At 44.7% G+C, this 20,642-nt stretch overlaps 2 protein-coding genes across 2 annotated transcripts in view; both read right to left on the reverse strand.

Annotated features, from left to right (window-relative positions):
• Positions 1-10,860: 10,860 nt before the first annotated feature.
• On the reverse strand, positions 10,861-11,667 carry LOC104280344 (leucine-rich repeat-containing protein 40-like). Its single transcript, XM_009877964.1, has one exon. The coding sequence runs from the start codon at positions 11,665-11,667 to the stop codon at positions 10,861-10,863; it is 807 nt and encodes a 268-aa protein (XP_009876266.1).
• Positions 11,668-19,071: 7,404 nt separating this feature from the next.
• LOC104280345 (collagen alpha-1(XXII) chain-like) overlaps positions 19,072-20,642 on the reverse strand; it is an 88,401-nt gene continuing 86,830 nt past the window's right edge. The window contains exons 42-43 of the mRNA XM_009877965.1: positions 20,449-20,526; positions 19,072-19,500 (exon numbers count right to left, since the gene is read on the reverse strand). Coding sequence (XP_009876267.1) covers positions 19,313-19,500; positions 20,449-20,526 — 266 coding nt within the window. The 3' untranslated portion in view covers positions 19,072-19,312. The remainder of the gene's footprint in view (positions 19,501-20,448; positions 20,527-20,642) is intronic.

The raw sequence follows: 20,642 nt of genomic DNA on the forward strand, positions 1-20,642 counted from the left end.
TGCCGGCCAGGGTCAAACCACGACAAGAACAAATCAGAGAACTGTAGTGAGAAGTAAAAACAGATCTTAAAAAAAAAACCAAACAAAAAAAATCCCCACTTTATCCCCATCCCTCCCTTCTTCCCAGGCTTAAGATCAAACTCATTTTATTCATCTTGGGGGCTGGTTAGCTCAGTCAGTTGAGTGTGGCACTAACAACACCAAGGTCATGGATTCAATTCTTGTTCGGTCCCCATGTATTGCCTTATCTAGTCGAGAGGTGGTGTCCCTGGTGACAGGGAGGCTGGATTAAATGATCTCTAAGGTCCCTTCCAACCTAGGCCATTCTATGATTCTGGGATCTTCTCCTGCCAAGCAGCACGGGGGAATAGGAATTGGGGTTGCGGTCTGTTCATCTGATGTCGCTTCCAACGCTTCTTCCTCCAAGGGAGGACTCCTCACTCTTCCCCTGGGCCATTGTGGTGTCCCTCTTACTGGAAACAATCTCCACACACCTTTCTCCAATGTGAGTCCTCTAACGAGAGACAGTTCTTAACAAACTGCCCCAACGTGAGTGTCTCCATGGGGTGCAGTCCTTCAGGGGAAACTGCTCCAGCTCGAGTCCCCTGGGGTGTCACAGAAGTCCTGCAAGCCAGCCTGCTCCAGCGTGGGCTTCTCTCTCTCCAGAGCCTCTGCCAGGATCTGGCTCGAGCCCGAGCTTCCCATGGGACTACAGCCCCCTTCAGGCATCCACCTGCTCCGGTGTGGGGTCCTCCATGGACTGCAGTTTGACATCTACACGCCGTCACTCTCTGCTCTGGAGCCTGGAGCACATCCTGCCCCCCCACTTCTTCACTGACCTTGGGGTCTGCACATATTCTCACTCCTCTGTCCCTATCCCAGTTGTTGTCTGGCACAGTTCTTTTCTCCCTGTTTCTTAAATATGTTTTAGCAGAGACGCTCCCATCCTATCATCACCGATAGGCTCAGCCTTGGCAAGTGCTTTGGAGTCGGCTGGCATTGGCTCTGTCAGACTTAGGGGAAGCTTCTAGCAGCTTCTTGCAGAAACCACCCCCACAGCCCCCCTGCCACTGAAATCCAGCCAAGAAAATCCAATACATCATGTGTGCCAGGAGCTCCAGAAAACTTTTATCTTAGTGCTCTCAAGCCAGGACTATTTTGGAAAATAATTGTAAAATATCTCATATGCTGCTCTCTAGAGAGGAGGAAGATCATTTTGACTTTAGACTCTTTTTACCAGTCTGAAATATAAACCATTACCAGTGACAATCTACCTAGTTCAGATAAAGCAAGTGCTAGTTTTCCTGTATAATGTCAGTCCATTATTATCCTTTCTTTCCGAAGAAGCATCTGAAGGTCTGGCATGAACACAGTGACATCCAGAGAAGTCCATACCTTGAATATTAAAACAAGATGAGGAACTGGGATTTGTAAAGGGCATCTGCCTAATAGCTCTGCTAAATGACGCAGAATCCACATGCATGCATATAACTTCTTTCATTTTCTTTTCTAGTTTCATTCAGTCAGATCATCAAAAGTTTTCTAGGAAACAAAAAAATGTCTCAGTCTGTGTGACTGTGCAGAGTATGTCAGAGCTGTGCAGAACTGGTGTCAGCTAGCACAGTACAAACCACAGTACAGAAAGCTAAAGAAAATAACCTTAACATTTCAAACAGAAACAGTCTGTTTCTGTTATACAGATCCTCTGATACATAGAAGATCAGCACATTTTCAACAAGCAAGACTGTCTAATAAGCAAAGAGATAACTAAGTGCACAGAACTGGAAGGAACAAGAAAGGTCATCGTGTCTGACTTCTTGGAAGGGCAGGTAGCCTCTTGACAGACGTGAGCTCGAGAGGGAGAAGCTCTGCCTCTCAGTCCCATATACCATGTGCCACACAACACTTTCCAGTTGTGCAAACTCTGACAAACCACCGTGAAACACTAAAAGAGAGAATCAAGGGCTTGACACAAGTGTTTGAACCTTACAGCTGAAAAAAAAAAAAAAAAAGAATAAGGCATAATTTAGGTTTATTAGTTCTATAGGAACGAATCACAGTTATTCAGTCTGGATATGGCCTGCTTTACCTCTGGAAGGGAAACTGCAAATAGTAACCAGGCACAGAACCATGCTGTTATTGCTGTGTGGATGTTTAGAAAGAGGTAAAGCACAACAGCATTTTGTCTGCAAAAAATACGCAGAAGCCATCAGTCTGGCAGATATATAGCCTATAAGCTACTTTTCTTCCCCTATTCTTTCCGTGAATGTACAGACCCAGTGCAAAGGGCCAACTTTCTAACAGGCAGCAGTAGTGCTGAGAACAAAAAGAAATCTTCCTTTCATCTGCATCAAAAGAAGATGACTGGGCTGATCTGAAACACCCTCTTCACATGTTGAAGGGTGCAGATATCCCCTAGCTGACATAGTTGCCCGGGGAACACACACAGATTCACACTGTGAGCTCCTGCAGCTAGGTATCACAGGATCAAAAAACTGTCACTATCTTACTGCTTTCTTAGAAATTACATGCTACTCAGGTCTAAGAAGTAGGATTAAGGACATCTATTTGAAAATAGGATGCAGAATGAAAAGCCAAGAGGAGCTCCCAGCTGATGGTATGGGACTGCAATGGGTCAGGTGCCTCCAGACACGTGTCATTCCCTGAACCGTGACCAGGCTGAAGTCCCCTGCACAGCAACCAAGTAGGGGAATGGAAGTTAATGTTTTCTTGCAGGTTTCTGAGCTGCATTTCTCAAATTGCAAGAGGAGCTGCAGCCCTCCACTACTGCCATGGGTGTCACGTCCCACTCAGGAGAGAGGGACAAGTGACTTTCAGATTCGTAATACACCAACGGTGTGGACAACGGTGAGACAAGTCTCAAGGCCCAAACACAAACATTTATTAATTCATCACAACACATAAATCGGGCTCATGACAATCGATTCTAATTCAAAAGCACGATAGGACAGACAATATAACAAAAATCCAGGAAAAAGGCTAAATAAACCATGCACTTCAACAACTTAATAACAAGGAATAATAAAGGACATCTAAACACAATGTTAAGTCAGACAATATTACACTTAAGCAATGCGCTACAACAACTTGATAAAGGAGATCCAAACACAATGTTAAGACAAACAATATTATACTTAACCATCACAGGAAAGAAATTTAGGCATAAAACCCAAATAAACAGTATGATAGACCTTGCATTACCTAGTGAGGAAAAGGAAAAAGAGAGAGAGAGAGAGAGAGAGAGAGAGATCACCGGTCCGGGTTCCTGCCAGCAAAAGCAGAGTTAAGGATCCTTCCGCCATTGTCTTCTTTCTTCTTTTCTTCTTCTTCTTTTCCTTAACCTTCTTCTTCTTTTCCTTGCTTCATTACACACAATTTTCTGCGTGCGGACATGCAGAATGTGAGGTAGGGGATCCAGACTCTCCATTGTTTCCAGTAACGTGCAAATGCCCCATCTCTTTGGAGGATATGCTAGAGATAAGGCCATCCTGCCTCTGCAAGATTTCCTAATCTCTTTACATATTCGGTGCCAGCGCTGTCTGAGGCATTTCAGATCGCCTCTCTGCAACATTCCATAAGTTTTCTGACCATGCTGGGAGCTTGTAAAAAATCACAAGAAATGTTTAAGGCAAAATCCATGAATCAGTCCACTACACATGGGGCCACCCAGAACACACCAGGACTGGCCATGACATGGTACAGACCTTACCAGATCCTTCCATCCTGGGTGTACTTGGCCTGTAATGAGCACAATGGGAGTCTTGGTGCCTGGCCAGCCCTGAATCTTCCTCCTGAGGCTGTTGCATTAAAGATAGCTGTTTCACACAGCACCAGCCCTGTGCAAGGCTAAAAAATCATGGTAGCTCTAGGGGACATATATCATATATATAGTCAAAGCTAAAAGGCTTTTTTTCTTTTCTTTTTTTTTTTCCTCCCATTTGTTTTGTTAGGGGAGAAGGATGCAAAATGATTCTCACTTGCCTTCAAGCCTTGCAAAAATTCTGGAATAAATGCACATTTCATAAGTGGCTGGAAGATAATAAGAAACAGCAGCAGCTGCTTCATGTAGCAGCAGGGACAAGTAGCCCGTGTGGATTTCTTAAGAATAAATTTTATTGAACTGATCTAATCTCCACTTTCAGCAATGCAACAAGCTTTAAGAATAAAGGAAAAGTAGCTGTCACAAATCTTACCATTACTAAGGTTTTCAAAATGGTTGCATGTGACATTCTCATAAGCGAGCCACAGGCAGCAAGGTCTGGACGAGACACTGATCGATTGGGTGCAAGGCTGGTTTGATAACATATCAGAAAGGTTATCGGTGGTGTTTTGTCAGAGTGGAAGGATACAGAAAGTGGAGTTCAGCCAGGTCTGTTCTGGATCCAATCCTGGCATGTGTTTTCATTAATGAATTAGACGATAGGAAAGAGTATGGTTATTAAATTTTCAGATGGCATAAAGCTCGGAGGCATTGTAAGCACAGGAGGACAGGATTTGAATTCACAATGATTTTGAAGAATTGTATAACCTGTCTGAGATGGGGGAGAGGGAAAGCTGAAATACAGCAGGGACAAATGCAAGGTTGCAAACTTCAGCCTGATCAAACACACCAGTATCAAAATTTGCCAACAGCAGCTTTCTAGCAAAGTGTGGTATCACAGTCAATGACAAGCTGAATTGTCTGTGAAAAAAAGAGCAGTCACCATCACACCAGAGTGAACAAACAGGGTTAATCTTTCAGGATGTGTAGCAGTCCTCACTTTGGCACTAGAAAGACTTCAGATGACATAGTATATTCAGTTTCGAATGTGACCACTCAGTAATCGTCCACAGGAGAAGAGCACTACCGGGGGTGTGGAAAACATGGCCAGAGCAGAAGGAATGACAGGCTCAGGGCTTCTTTGAATTTAGTAGGTTTCTTAAGATTTTCTTTAATAAGTTTTGTATTTGTAAAAGGCTTGTTGCAAACAGGAATATAGTAATCTGCGTTCTAAGTCATAGAATCATAAAAGCATAGAATCATAGAATGTTTTGGGTTAGAAGGGATCTTTAAAGGTCACCTAGTCCAACTCCCCTGCAGTGAACAGGGACATCTCTCACTGGATCAGGTTGCTCAGAGCCCCATCAAGCCTGACCTTGAATGTCTCCAGGGATGGAGCCTCCATCACCTCTCTGGGCAACCTGTGCCAGAGTTTCACCACAGTCGTACTAAAGAACTTCTTAATGTCTAGTTTAAATCTACCCTCTTTTGGTTTAAGACCATTGCCCCTTGTCCTGTTGCAACAGGCCCTGCTAAAAAATTGCTTACATCTTTCTTATAGGTTCTCCTTAAGTACTGGAAGGCAGCTAGAAGATCTCCCTGGAGCCTTCTCTTCTCCAGGCTGAACAATCCCAGCTCTCTCAGCCTGTCCTCACAGGAGACGAGCTTCAGCCCTCTGATCATTTTCATGGCCCTCCTCTGGATTCACTCCAACAGGTATCCGACTTTCTAGTCTATGGGTAATGGAACAACCCCATAAGAAAAAGAGCTTGCATTACAGGAAGAAATCTCAGTTTGAACTTTTCAACAGTAAGACTTGCAAAGTACTGGAGAGGTTTGTCTTTAGACATAACTTTTTGCTAATGGCCTGACCCCAGCTGAACCAACACCTTTGATCTGAGAGTCACTGCATTTTGCTGAATGCGAGGCCTCATAAAGTTACTGCACCAAATGACTGGATGTGGATAACTCTGGGAGCCTTGGCAGCAGTGAGCTCCAGGCTGGTTCTATTAGACATTTAGGTCTGGCAAAACCTAGTGAGTTCCAGTACAAAGACTCAATGTGGGCTATTCCATCTGGGCTTTGCTTGTGGCATCAATCTCCCCTTCTCTTGCTATTTTTTTGCTGCCTGAACTGTTCAGGGAAAGTTTGTTTAGATGGCAGTGAGAATGACAACATATTTTACAGATTTTATTCTTCTGCTACCCTAGAGTGACAGAAAAATAAAAAGCTTCTTGACGACCACTGAGATCTTTAACAAGCATAAGAAATCCATGGCTTGGATGTAGTATTTATTCAAGCACCATTTACTACCTGTCTTTTGGTTCATGGCCAGAACACTCCGGGGAGTTAAAAACCTTTCTTTGTATGGCTTAGAGTGATCTTCATTAGATATGCTATTTAGGCTTTCATTGAAATTTGACATGATGAGCCATATGACACTTGCTCATGATAGATTGCTTTGTTTCTCCTGTGGTGCCATCGCCCAAGTGTAGGAAAACATGTCCCATTGAATCTGGTGCCTCTGACAGTGACTGATCACATGCAGTCAATGATAATTAAACCTATTGATCTCATGGATTCATGTCAGACCTCAGCCTTTTGCACTAACCCAGTGTTGCATCACCAGAAAACTGCAATTTCTGAGGTTGGATTTTTAAGTTCTGAGATGAGGCTACTGAGCACAGAGGAAGACAGAAGGGCTGGTGGCACTGGGGTCCATCCAGCTAGCAGGAACAGTGCCCTGTCTCAGTGATGATGGCCTTCTGGTTGTATACCCTCCTGGACTAGGCAACCCGTAGAGACCCTCTGCAGACAGAACCCTCACAAGCTAGCACTCTCCTTTCAGTTATTAAGTATGTTTGCATTGTATGTAGGACACTGCCTCCAGCGTCTTTTGTTTTCTGGGGGTCTGCAAAGTTGTGTTTCTATTGATGGCTAATATGCAATATATTTGATTGATCAACCACAAGACTTCTGAGGGGGCCGGTTAGCTCAGTCAGTTGAGTGTGGCGCTAACAACGCCAAGGTCACGGGTTCGATTCCTGTTTGGTCTCCATGTGTTGCCTGATCTAGTCAAGAGGTGGCGTCCCTGGCGACAGGGAGGCTGGATTAAAATGATCTCTAAGGTCCCTTCCAGCCTAGGCCATTCTATGATTCTATGATTCTCGAAGATTTGAAAAATTGATTGCTGCTAAACTCTACTCAAATTGAATTCAGGACCAGTCTTCCATTCGTAAGCCTGGAAATTTGCTGCTGACTCCAAATGGTATAAGGACAAAGCAACTTCCCCTTCTTTTTTTTTTTTTGCTAGCTCAGAGACTCCACCACTTACATAAAAAGTCACCCTGATCAGTGCTCTTGGCTTGGTGACCTTCAATTCTTTAAGCATTGCTCATAGCCATTGAAAAACTAAAAAGCTGAAGTTCATGCAGAGGCAAAATGCTGGGATCTAATCTTTTAGATTTATGGCAACCATAGATTGTAGCCATGTACTTTGAAGACAGAGGGAGCCTTTGTGACTTTTACTTTACGTAAAACAAGGTGGAGTGTTCCAGTCGTAGCTTCGGGTGTGCCAGACTGTGGGGTTTACAGACTTCAGGCGATGAAGAATCTGCCATATCCTCAGGTGAACTCTCCAGCATTAAAAATATGCAGCTTATCTGTAGTCAGAACTTGTCTGGCTTGAGCTACCAGCCTGTGAAGTGTTATGCATTTGTATATTAAATTAAAGAGCCCTCTGCCCTTATATATATTATTCTCCTAAATCTCTATTCGGAGCTTTTTTTTTTTTTTCTCCACTGCTTTTACATTTCATTGTTGTTCTGCTGAAAAATAGTTCAAAGTTTTCAAATGAAAGCCCTTTGCAGTTCCAGGGGACAATGCTCTTCTCTGCCACTGTTTGCGGTACAGTATGGAGTGAAGGGAAACGTGTGCACAACTCCCACCAGTGCTGAATGTCAGCTTTAACAACTGCCCCCCTCCTCCTCCTCACCCCCATAGTATGGATTATATCCAGGTCTTTTTGCCAGGGGCCTATATCCTCGCAGTTTGCCATCCTCTGATGCTAACGCTTGAAGTTTTAATGAGCACAGGCAAAGGAGGGTGCTTAGCAACAATACAAATAGTGCAACAAAACACAGGATAAGCAGTTCCAGATTAGATTTTAATGCCATCTAGTTATTGCTCTGTGTAACTATGCCACTAACAGAGATGCCAGAATACCGTAGCGCATGTGCACTGTTGGAGTTTCTACTTTGGGAAGTGGGGGTTTGTCAGCAACCAGGACAAAGGGAGAGGAGGAGGTGACAGACAGTGTGGTCTCAGGACAGAATTTCTTCTAGCTGAAAAATGTATTCAGTTTGCTCGAGCAGCTTGATGGTATGGTCCAAGTGCCCTCTCTTGCATTAATTTTTCAAAATTTCTCTTGGTCCCAGCAGACTGGAGAATTACAGAAATGGTGTCGGCACTATTTATTAAAGATTACATTTTCTTGTTGGCTTTAACCCCCTTTTTAATTCCATTCACTCCCAAGAATGACAGGTACATTATTAACAGATACACTCAGGCTTCAGAAATAACGACTGTGGGTTTTTTGAGAAAGGAATAGTTAAACTAAGCGTGTGAAACCTGATGGGCCAAAAGCAAAAGCTGTGAGATGCTATAAACTTCCCAAACAAGCTAAAGTCAGCTTGCCATTTGGGAATCGCTGGCCAAGAAGCAGGAGGGAAAAGTAGCCAAAATTGGAAATGGATCCTCAAGTCCAGACCCCGTGCAATGTAGAAGAAAAACAGCAAGGTAGGGTCTGAAGAGATTGACTTGTCTTGCTAGTTCTGCCTTTATACTTAAAGTCTCATACTAGACTTTAGAAAGTCTATTGTATTGTCACATGTATTGAATGTGGCAAGATGAACAGGGAAATAAGACAGCAAACCTGTTTGAGTCCAGAGGATGGATCAATGGCAGAAGCAGGAACAGACCCCCAGTCCTTCAACAGCTTGATATACCCTCTGTCTGACTTAGCAAGAGCTTCAGGACCTACTTCATGCACACCCCCTTATATTGTAAATCTCCTCTGAAAAACAACCAAGCACAAAGAACTTGCAGTTCATTGTCCTGTGCCATCATCTCCAATTCTCCATGCTTTCACCAGACGAGCCAAGTGAGCAAGGCATCACAGTCCCTTTACTCCTTTCTTTCCTTGGTCACAGATCTTGGAAGTAATCAGCTGCAGGAAAACCGAACAGCCTGGTGTGATGATATCGCATGCCCGTTATTGCTGTGCATTGATTTATCATGGTGTGACATACTGCCTCTGGACTGAGTCTGTTTACTGCGCCACCAAAAAGTGACAGCTGGCTGGAAATCTCCACAGAGGTCACAGGCAGACTCAGTGGCTGAGCAATGTAAAAATCAGTTCATGCTGAGAACATCTGCGCTTTTGTCACCCAGCAAAATTTCAGCATTGATCCAGTTTTCTTCTTCTTGTGCTGATCTTTGCTAAGAGGAGAAGAAAATAACTGAAGAAAAGGCACAATGGTCCATGCACCAATGTCTCAAGCCCTTTCTCTCTTCCTTTCTCCATGTCCTGGAAGAACATGTTCAGCTCTTAGTAGCCCTTTTTTCCAGGAAAGACATAAAGCTGCAGCTTTCTGTATGCTGGCCAAAGGAGAAATAGGAAACGAAGGAGGCAAGAGGGCTAAGAAAAGCACTCGTGAGGGAACGAGAGGCTTCTGATAAGAAAATAATGAAATGCAAAGATAATATCAGAGGGAGCAGCCACAGAGAAAACACCCACAAAGAGCAAAGCTAAGAAGTGGGAGGAAAATGCTGATGAGAGGCTAAGGGGAAGAGAGAGCAAAACGAAACAGAAAGGAGTCTCAGCAAATTTCCATAGAACACTGATGAAGCCTTTTATGATTATAGACAGGGATTCTCAGAAACATTCCCTTGCAGGAAGTTTGCATACTCATATTTTAATATCTCTCAACACTTTCCCAGCCTCGGTAGAAACGGAAACCTTTTTGCTGGTGCTGCATGCTCTAAATCTAGGCTATCCCTGTGCATCACCCAAGCTCCACAGAGCAATAATCACTGAAGTCTGCTCTAGAGGGGCTGGAACATCGACTTCAGGCCCATGCTGCTTTCAGAAGGTGGGATATTCCTGCTCTTCAGAAGAAGCAGGGTAAGAAATACACTACATCCTGCCAAAGCAATGGAGACATTGCTTGCATAGTGCTTTGTGAGACCTGGTCATAAGCTGGTTCTTAACCAGAGCTAGAGAGCAGCCTGAGCTGATTCAACCTGTGTGTTGGAAGTGAAGTGCCATGGAAAATAATGAGATTTTGGACTACCTGAAGCAAAGCCAGATTCAGAAGTCTGCATAGCCTTAAATGCTTGCAGAAATCTCAGCCTGAATTTAGAACCATAGAATCATGGAACATTTTTCATTGGAAGAGACCTTCAAAATCAATGAGTCCAACCATTGTCCTAGCCCTATCAACACCACTAAGCCATGTCCCTCAGCACAACATCTACTCATCTCTTAAACACCTGCAGGGATGGCAACTCTATCCTTTCCCTGGGCAGCCTGTTCCAACGCCTGACAACGAACCTGCCCTGGCACAGCTTAAGGCCATTTCCCTTTGTCCTGTCACTTGCCACTAGGGAGAACAGACTTCAAGTCCAGGCTGAAGCACGGATCCAGTGTGCAAACAAATCACACGGATTATTGCTGTTTACATAACACCAGTTGTTTACACAACTCCATCCTCTCAGACAAGCTATTGTTCATTTTCTCAGACTGAATGTTTGGCTGCAACATTTCCTGAGACAGATCTATGCAACTATAAATAACAAAAGATTAGAGTTGTCCCTGAATGAATTTTTGAAAGGTATGCACCACCATTCAGTACCAGTGTCAAAAAAAAGACTGCTAGAGAAATCATCTTACAGCTGAGATGAAGCTTTTGAGCTCCACAGCGTGATGTTTACCAGACTTTTCCATGTGAAACACATTTCACTTGTGCAGTTGATTTGTACAGAATAAATCCATGTCAGTCACTTCATGAGGGTTTACATCAGTTGTCTTGCCTCTGAGCCCTGTGAAATGACAAAAAATAGTCTCTGATCTCTTCAGGGCCTCTGCTGCAGACTTCAGGGGGAGGTTTTGCCAGGGGATTCCCCTCGAAGTTGCATGAACAGTAACTGTAGCCCCAGTCCAGGTTCACCAGCTCCCCAAAGCTTGCTGGAAGGGACTTTAGATGGTTGTTTCCCAACCAAAGCGTGCGCAGATTCCTTAAAAGACAGACATCCTCAGGCAGACTCTCCAGTGAGTTGAAGAGCAAGAGCAACGTTTCCAGTTTCTCCAGATGCCGAATGATGGAGGGGATTGTGCCTATTTTGTTGTCGCTCACATCCAGAAAGGTGAGGCTCCTCAGCTGGCAGAGGGGTGCAGGCAGCTCGGTGAGGCTGTTGTTGGCAAGGTGGAGGCTGTGCAGCCTTTGAAGTGACCCCATTTCTGGGGGCAGTGAGCTCAGGCTGTTGTTGCTCAGAGTGAGCCTCTCCAAGAGACTCAAAGTGCCAATTTCTGCAGGGATTTTCTTCAAGTTGTTGGAGTCCATGTAGAGGCAGGTGAGGTTCCTCAGGCGGCTGATCTCTCGGGGGAGCAGCTCCATCCGGTACCTCAAGCAGCTCTCTCGTTCCGGGCTCATGTCCAGGACTTGCAGCTTGTCCAGGCTGAAGACCTGTGTGGGAATGGATGCCAGCTCTCTGCCCGAGATCTTAAGTTTCTTCTTCCCTTCATACTCATGATCATGCTCTCTAAGGAACCTCCAGAGTAGATCAGGGCCAGCAGAGGAACGCCTGAAAGAGGTGGCTGCATCCATTGCCCCACTAGCACTGTGGCTGGTTGAATCGAGACAATCATTGATGATTTGTTGCACCCTCCACGGACAACCTCTGAGTGTTCTGGCGGATCAAGGTCCTCTGTGAGCTTTCCTCTCTGCCAGGCATGTTACTAACACACACGCGGAGCGTTTGAGTTGCTCAGATACATCCCACTGAGTAAACACTCGGCGTTCTCACCTGATCAGGTGTTTCCCTTCCAGCTCTGCAGCGTATACAAAATTCAGCTCCCGGACTGTGATGTTGCCTTTCCTTGTTACTGGTGAGCTGGTGGCAACTATCTGCCCATGTTCAGAAAGTGAAGCGGCAGTGCTGCGTCTGTGCTTTTCAGCAGATCGGGTCAAATCTTTATGTGTAGCTCTCTCCTCCTGGGAGCACACAGAGGGCTGTTGTCTCAGGGATTCACACTGGTCAATCCCAAGGGACCGCAATGGAGGCAGCAAAGGTGGGTGGATGAAGCACATGGTAAAGGGGACAAGATAAAGCACATGGTAAATGGGACAAGAAGACAGATTCGTAGCTGGTGGCTTGGGAGCTGGGAACCATGAACAGATTCTGCCCTCAGGTCAGTTTGAGCCTTTAACATTCAGCAAACACAATAAAGAATCGATTTTGAAGTCTGCAAGTCCTTTTCCCTCCTGCTGAGCATATGAACCCTTGCACCACAGAGATACAGACCTCCTTGTGCTACACTTGCTCTGGCATATTTAAAAGCAAATTTTTATTCCTCGCTGGCATAGCTTTTATAGGAGAGATGAAAAATGCCAGGTTTATCCCAAGCTGCTCAGCACAGCAGGTGATGTAGAGAGCAGGGCATTTTCCAGGAAGGAGAAAATTGTGGGTTTGGAGCATCAGGCTAAAGGAGTCCACCTCTTCTACTTCAACCTTAAGGCTTTCAGCTGAAAAATGCTTAGGACAACCATTTCAAATGCTTTTCAAGAAGGTCTCTACAGCATCTCACAGGCTGCTGCAGGTAGAAGACAATGCATTAGAGGTGTGGTCTAAGCAGGTCTACCACGTCAGGTCTCGTGAGGGCAGGGGCACATCAGCTTTGCTTTCCTGCCCTGCTCAGTTCTGGTCTCCTCAGCCCAGGGTGGTCTCAAGCTTGCAGGGGGCCTGTGTCCCAGCCTCAGGGGTATATGGGACTGCACGAATGGGTGGCAAGTGCTGGGAGATCTCTATCCAGACCATGCTGACATTAGCACTGTCAGCATCTGAACTTACACTTTAGGGTCTGCTGTTCTTCTAATTGTGTTTCACCCTGAAATATAGATTTTTTTACAGCTGTTACACACCAGCTGTTACCTTTGACTAGGATTCAGAGTGCAAATACCACAAACCTATTGAAATAGAGTCCTGAATTTTCTCCACATTAATTTTCAGCATCTGTAGGAGAAAATTGCCTAGTATCCAGCAGTGTTGTGAGGATATTTTTGGCATTGTAAGCTCCTGAAATGCTGGTGGCTTCCTGATAGGGAAGTGTGCTGGGCTTCCCGATAGGGACTGCACAAGCTATAGTGATGAGGCTCTCACATCTGAGTATACAACAGTGTCCTGGGGACACTGAAAATAGTTACTCCTTTATGGTCACCATTAATGTCAATGAGGTCTGAAGGCTGTGCAAGCTTCATTAAGAAAGGGTGGACATTTTACAAGAAAAAGATTCAGCAGAACTTAATAAAGTTTAATAGTTGTTCATAATTAAGGAAGGGTACAATAACTAGGAAACATATGTACAATGGAGATGAATACAGTATCCATGGAAAAGGGAGATTTTTCACTTGCAAGGGCAAGATGCTTACCAGAAATAACAGACCTCACAATTGACCATAAAAATAAAGACTCGTATTTAAACTCAGCTCTCATTAAGGGAGCACTGAAGAAGTTATTGCAATGAAAGTCATTTCAGACTTGGACGAAAGCCATCTCCCACATTACTAAGGGGAAAAATGTGTTTCTAAGAACACATTGTCAAATACATCTGTCCTGTGAAATAAACTGAATTGCCGCGTGTGCTGCCTTCTGCTAAAACATGCTTATCTCTTCAAATCAAAACTCGACTCTTGTAGATAGCTTGTCATGCAGAGCCAAAGCCACGGTCAGATCAAAGTTTTTGTGGTATCGGGCACTGCTCCCTTGTTGAACATTTTCACACCTGGTGTTTGACCCTGAGTTTTCCTTTACCAAGGTGGAAGGTTCTTCTCTGCTCCATCTTGCAGGACATCCTTCTTCCTGACACTGATCACTGGCTTATTGGGAACGTCAGAGTATGATTAATGCCCGTCTGTCAAATTGTTCCTTTGTGCTCTCTACATAAGGTTCATGATCCAAAATGTAAAATAACAAGAGCCCATATTTTCAACATATGATCACCCTGGAGACCCAGCAGGACATTCCCATACTCACTTCAGACAAACTCCAAGGAGCTTATTATCAGTGTCAATATTCTTGAGTCAAGCTACGCAAGGTATTCAGAAGATAGTCCCCCAGGAAAAATCTGTTTTGTAAAGCGACTCTGAAAACCAGTCTCCTATTCCTCATATCTTCATGATTTTCCAATCAGTTGTTCCCATTTCAAAAGTCAGAAGACAGAATCCATCTTTATGACTTCCAGGTTTCATCCAGACTGATGAAGCTAAGCAGGCTTTCTCTTCTTGATTCCACTTCACCATTTACAAAGGTGTTGAAAGTTAAGTTCGGTCTCTGATGGACCCTTACTGCCCCAACGACCTAGACGTGCTGAAATAGGGATGTAGGAGGCAACTGGGTGGCCGATGCAGAGACTTTTCTGCCCCAGCAGTGTTGGATCTGCAGAGACAGGAGCAAGGAGGACTCCTCGTGGTCTCTGACAGATGCTCACCCCATGCAGGGCTGCAGATCCGGGCCAGAGCCTGCCTTTGCCCCAGGCTGGCTCTGCCCTTCTCCTGCTCTTCCTCCCCACACCATGGAGCAGCAACCTTAACCCTCATCAGCACTGGACTCCAGCTCACAGAGGCTGCCAGAGGCGGTAGTAGATATTTTCAGTCTACGTTGTAACTGCTGAGTAAGTGCTGTCATTTTAAGAATTATTTCCTGTTATTCCCTGGCACAAGGGAAGTACAGATTTATATGTCACATACGTAACACATATAACTCTACAGCAACTCAGTGGAGACATATGCCAGTAATGCTAGAAGATAAAGAAAGCTACCAGAAGATCTTTTTTTTTTTTCCATGAAGACCTAGTTAATGTAGGCAACACATCCCAGAGTGCTTCACCTGACTACTTCAGGGTGAGCTGATCCACTTTCTAGGCTCCACAGCTCACACGGGAGCCACCAAAGTGCAGGTGCCTGACTCTGAATCCCACTGTGAGAGGCTGAGCATGGGATTCAGGTACCCAGACATAAGCATCTTACATCATCTGACATGACACTTATCTCCCCTAGGCCCACCCAGTGCAGATCGGGGAAGCCTCCCCTAGGTTCACAGGTCCCCTAGGGACTCAGCCAGTCCCCTGTCAGTGTCTCTGGCACCCAAGACAATGCTGGATGGTGACACCCAGCTATGCTCAGGCATCAAGTCCTGCTCCAGAAGCTGCCAAATGCAATCTGTAGCAGGGCAGTGCTTGCCCAGTTTCCACATAAAAAGACTGAGCCATCAGTAGACTCTATTTTCTCTTTTTTAAAAAAAAAAACCCTTAATTTTTTTTTTTTTTAAGATTATCCAGAATGTAAAAGCTGTGCTCATCTCCCAGCCAGTTTTGTGGTCAGAGCACAGAGCTTGGGCTTAGCTGCTACAGCATTTTCATTGTTTCTCTGGACCAAAAAACTCAAATAAACATTTAGTTCAGTCCTGAACAGAGTAGTTTTGCTTTGATTGAATGTCTCCAAATAAACATGCAGAACAGAATTCAGCCTCATGCAGTTTAATTATCCCGTATGAACAATAAGAGGTGGGAAAAGGACAGCTCAGGGAAACAGCATCACAAACCTGTACTGAGAAGAGCCGCTCACAAGTCACAAAGGGAACTAATCTATTCCCTAATTCATCTTCCAAGTTGCAGCTAATTCAAAACTGTTTAGAAAACAAGTATAAATTGTTAAATAATTTAGCGCAAAACAAGGATTTTTTTCCTAAATGATTCTGTTGTTTTTTTTTTTTTGGTTGGGTTTTAATTTATTTCTTTGACAGGCAAAAATTTTCATGTTTGTTTGCTGTTTGCTATAATTGCAATAATCCCCAACTTGATTTAAAAACAAACAAAAAACGTTTTCAGCACCTTTTTAATATGTAGATAATATACTGTCTGGCTCGCTAATGCAATTTTACTTACCACAGGACCATCCAAAAAAAAAAAATCCAATAAAAATACCAATGTAAACCTCAGGCTCAGTGAATGGACTTGATGCACCATCTGGTTTGTTACAGAGACACAAACTCTGATAGGCAAAAACCACAGCCCTCCCTCATTCAAGAGCAGTTGGAGGAGAGGTCACTAGCACCGACCCTGCCCTACCTGCCACCTCCTGCCTGCATGGTCACCTTGCAGGAATGATGCTGGACGGACAGCAAACGTCTGCTTGTCACCTTCCAGCACGCACCGTCACCTGCGCAGGCACAGGAGCATCTGTTTTCTGGAGGGCAGGTTCTGACCGTGCCCAGGGCTGTACTTGTAGGTTCACGGTCTGCCCTGATGGCAGATCTCGTTTGGAAAGCAATCTCGGGCCAATCTTCCAAGACTGTAAATACTCACAAACCGACTGAGGCAAAAACTGTCGCAGCTTTGTGTGTTCGAGCTTGCAAGGGCAGAAATCCTGCAAATACCCGCCTCCTTTCTTACTTTTTATTGCAGATGACTTTTTCGGCACATTGCCAAAGGGCTTGCTTCTGTAGGAGGTGGCAGCTATAGAAGCCACCCTTTTGACAACTGTAGCCCTAGAAACTGGGTGGCTGTAAACACAGGTCTCGATCTGGGTCTGCAGCATGTATCTTGCATTCTTCTCACTCGAGACAGATGATGCTCGGTAAATGCCGTTTAACTGGCTGGAGAGAAAACGGGATTTAAGAAAAAGCAGGGAAATGGCACCACTGAATTCAGGGCACAGAGACAGTGTGGCGTGTCTTCAGGAACAGACTGAGCAGACAACCATAAGCTAAGGAATATGCTGGAGCAAAGGGAATTAGGCTGCATCCCTCCTCTTTTCTGGGTGGAGAAGTTGCAGAGCCATAGTCTGTGCCTCACTCACTCCTGCAGATCTTGTAACCGCTATTAAAGACACTGTTGTGTCCCTCGTGTTCCTAACGCGGATTCTTGGCAATGTCTCCAACAGACATTCAAATGAAAAGGTAACCCAAAAAACCACATCCCAAGATCTTCTTCATTTGCACCATCTCACCCTTTGGGCGCTGGACTAGGTGACCTTTAAAGGTGCCTTCTAACCCAAAATATTCTATGGTTCTGTGATCTCATGGGGGTAAAAGACCCTGTATTTTGTTTAACAGAATATCATTATGTTACCTGCCCTTTGCATGGCGCACTGGAACATGTTAATGTGTTGAAGTCTAGGTCACGTGTGGCACATGCAGTCACACATGATAAGAGACCACCTACAGAGGCTGAGGAGCCACCGTCATGACAGGAATTAAATGTCACACGATCATGGCCCAGTTAATATGTCTGACCTTCATAAAACCTTCTCATTGCCATCACATTTACTCAGAAGGGTGTCTCGTGTCATGTTGGCAGGTATCTCTTGAGTAGGAACCCTAAGCTGCCTCACCACTAGACGGATGAAAGCTCACTCAGCCTGCACTAGGAAAAATGGTGCTGCTAAATAACGTCATCAGCATTCTTGCTTAATACTGAAATACAGCATGCCAACCTACCATGCAGTACAGGGACAGATATACCTTTGAGAGTCCCGTGGAAGCAGTAAGCTTTTCACTTCTTATTTTCTCTTTGAGTGGCCTTTCCACAGCAAGAAACACGGTAAAATCAAATCAAAGAGTTTATTTGCACAGGAAATAGCAAAAATAGCACCACCGAGAGCTACACAGTAAAGACTTTGTTTAACCGCAACATGTGAACATGTTATTTAATTTAACTTTTCAGTAAAACAGAAGCAAATTTTATCTGCTACTGGAGAAGAAAAAGACTCCAAGGCTGGCAAACGGTTATCTCTGGGCTTTAGCCTCGGGCTCTCATTCTGGGGTGGTTATAGACAGCTGTGACTTTGCTTGGCTTAGTCAGCTTGGAAAGACCAAGGCATCTGGTAAACGGGCCAGCAGGGCAGGGTGCTGCTTTTCTGTCTCCAAAGCCCTAATGAGATTTCTGAACATGTTCAGCACTTAGTGCCTGTGTCAGGTTCATTACTCTGACCTCTCACGACAAACTGCTTTGTGCAGAAGAGTTTTGAAAATGCAGCTGCTTTGCTGGAACCTGTTGCGAAGGCCTTTTCCGACTCCATCCTCTCTTCACTTTCTCTTTGTATTCTCAGGTTGATTTTGGCAATTAGCTGATAGGAAAAAAGGGCCAGTGCCTGACATTTTGCTTTCACCCTCAAACACAACTTCCTCCAGCTTTCTGAACACCTCTCTGCTCTGACCCTTTCATCAGAGATCAACCTCCTTTTAGACCAGCCTGCAGCTTCTCACCTACCTTCTAAAACATGATCTTACCAAGTTATTGTTATGGTAGATCATCCAAAACAGTGATGTGGCTTCCTGAGATACCAGAGGACTTTCTGTGTGGCTCTGGCTTGTTTTTTTTGGGTGAAGCAGTGGTACGGAGCTGCGTGTGCGCTGACCACGAACAGGGGATTTGGCATCCCTGAGCTGACAGAGGACAGCACTGATGCCTTTTGCAGAGGCAACTCCCTCACAGGAGGAAGATTAGCTCCATCTGGTAGAACCAAACCCTCTGAGTACTGAAGCTCTTGCACAGGGAGCAGTGAGGTTTAGAACATCTCTGAGGTCTCTTCAGGCCTTACTGTAAGCTCCCACACATTCCCATAAAAAGTAGCTCTTACAGGATCCACTTATGGGTAGAAGATGGTTGAATTTCAGAGAGATCTTCTGTGAAACACACACTTGGCTGTTCGTAACTCTCTGTCCATTGTGAGTTGAATGTACTGGAGACCTCTTTTCCAGCTTTGGCATGGCTTTACCTTCCTCCCCTCCATTGGGATGGCACATGGCACCAACAATCCTGTGATCAGCCTGTGTCTCACAGTTAATGCCCTGGGCTGCAGGATTTGGTATCAGTTTAAAGGGAGAGGGGTAAAGTTTTGGAAAAAAATTAACCAGAAAACAGACACAAAATTTGGCATCGGAATGATTTTGCATAAACAGCTACACAATGCATTGATATTGTATGCTCTTCAAAACAGAAAAAAACTACTTATTTTTTAATGTTTTAATATGCCCTGATGTTAGAGAAAACAAAAACAAATTCACATATCACATCAAAGATAATAATAATTATAATAATAACAATAATTCATAAAAATAATCTGACCGACCGGCAGCATTTGTTGGCTTTAAAAGGCCTCCCACAAAAGAAACACGGCTGAAGACATCTGAGAGCTCTGGGCAGGCGTGACGAATTCAAGTTTTAAAAACAAGTCTAGGGATACCCCATGCAAGCTAAGGCCCTTTGACGTTGGCAGGTCTGGCAGCCAGGCTTGCGTAGTAAGCGCACTGAGTGGGGTCACACTGTCCGTTGGCTCCTGGAGGTCCCTGGGGACCCATGAGACCAGGGACACCAGCTTCACCTTGAGGGCCAGGTGGTCCTGGCATCCCATCTTTGGCATAGCCAGGCTCCCCTGGGAGGCCTAAAATAAAAACAGGATGCCCTTGGTGAGTGATACGCCCAGGGTGCAGTACTCAGCAGCACAACATCACAGGAGGTGCTGCCAAACTGGGATGCAGACACCAGCTTCCACAGATTTGGGGTCTCGCTAGCACATATCTACAAGCATGTGACAAGTGTGTCTCCTCGGAGAGAAAGATTTCCAGTCTCTACGGCATCCCTGGGCTGCACAACTCTGCTCTGGCTGCTCTTCCTCTACCATCACGTTGAAGTGCAGCTGCACGAGCCAACTCATGACATACAGTCCTCATAGAGAGGGAGTGAGGATGGGAAAGCTTGAGGCAAGAGTCAGCTTTGTGAGAGAACTCATTTGTGTGAAGCACAGTGGGGCCATTGTTATTTTAAGGCAATGCAGGGCCAGTATGCCAAATGCAGACCACTGAGTTGTGAAAGCTTCCCAGAGCTTCCTCCCCAATAAAGCAGAGTAAAGGTAAAACTAATAAATGGCTCCTAAGTTCAAACTGGAAGCAAAATATATTTGTTGCTTCTTTGTCAGCAAAGGTAAATCATGAGGTGTATGCCTGAGGCATTGGTATTGGATATGATCTTTCATGACATCTGAAGCTGCCTGGATCTCTGGGTTCGGCTTGGGTGACAACAAGATTCTGGCAAGGGCAGATAGGACACTCGACAGTGTATCTAGTAATTAAAGCTTCACTTTGGATTTGTCCTAAAGGTCAGTTAAACTAGCTATTACTGAGATGGATCATTATACCTGTCAATCAGGATAAGAAACTAAGGTAGCCAGATATGATGCTAGTTATATATTTCTTCCCTTTGGGCCACTTTCTGCAGAAATGGTGTATGCTGTATTTATGTTATCGTGATAGTCTATCTAAAATGGCAGAGACCTGTGTCCTTGCAGTGGTTCTCAGTGATTTGTTTTGTGGGGTGTTCTGAATAAACACACCTGGAATTCCTGGAAGACCTATTTCCCCTCGTTGGCCAATGCCAGTGTCACCTTTCTCACCCTTTGCTCCTCTGTCTCCTGCAGAGAGGGAAAGAAAAGTAATGAAGTGATGAGCATTATCTATGGAATTAAAGAATACTACCACAGATCTTCCATCCATACTGAAGGTAATGTATTTGCTAAAAATAGTTCCC

This window comes from Apaloderma vittatum, unplaced genomic scaffold (assembly GCF_000703405.1).
Source record: "Apaloderma vittatum isolate BGI_N311 unplaced genomic scaffold, ASM70340v1 scaffold2021, whole genome shotgun sequence".
Classification (NCBI taxonomy): Eukaryota; Metazoa; Chordata; class Aves; order Trogoniformes; family Trogonidae; genus Apaloderma; species Apaloderma vittatum.

Excerpts from the sequence above, each read along its gene's own strand:
- LOC104280344 (XM_009877964.1), bottom strand. The coding sequence starts at position 11,667 with ATGGATGCAGCCACCTCTTTCAGGCGTTCCTCTGCTGGCCCTGATCTA.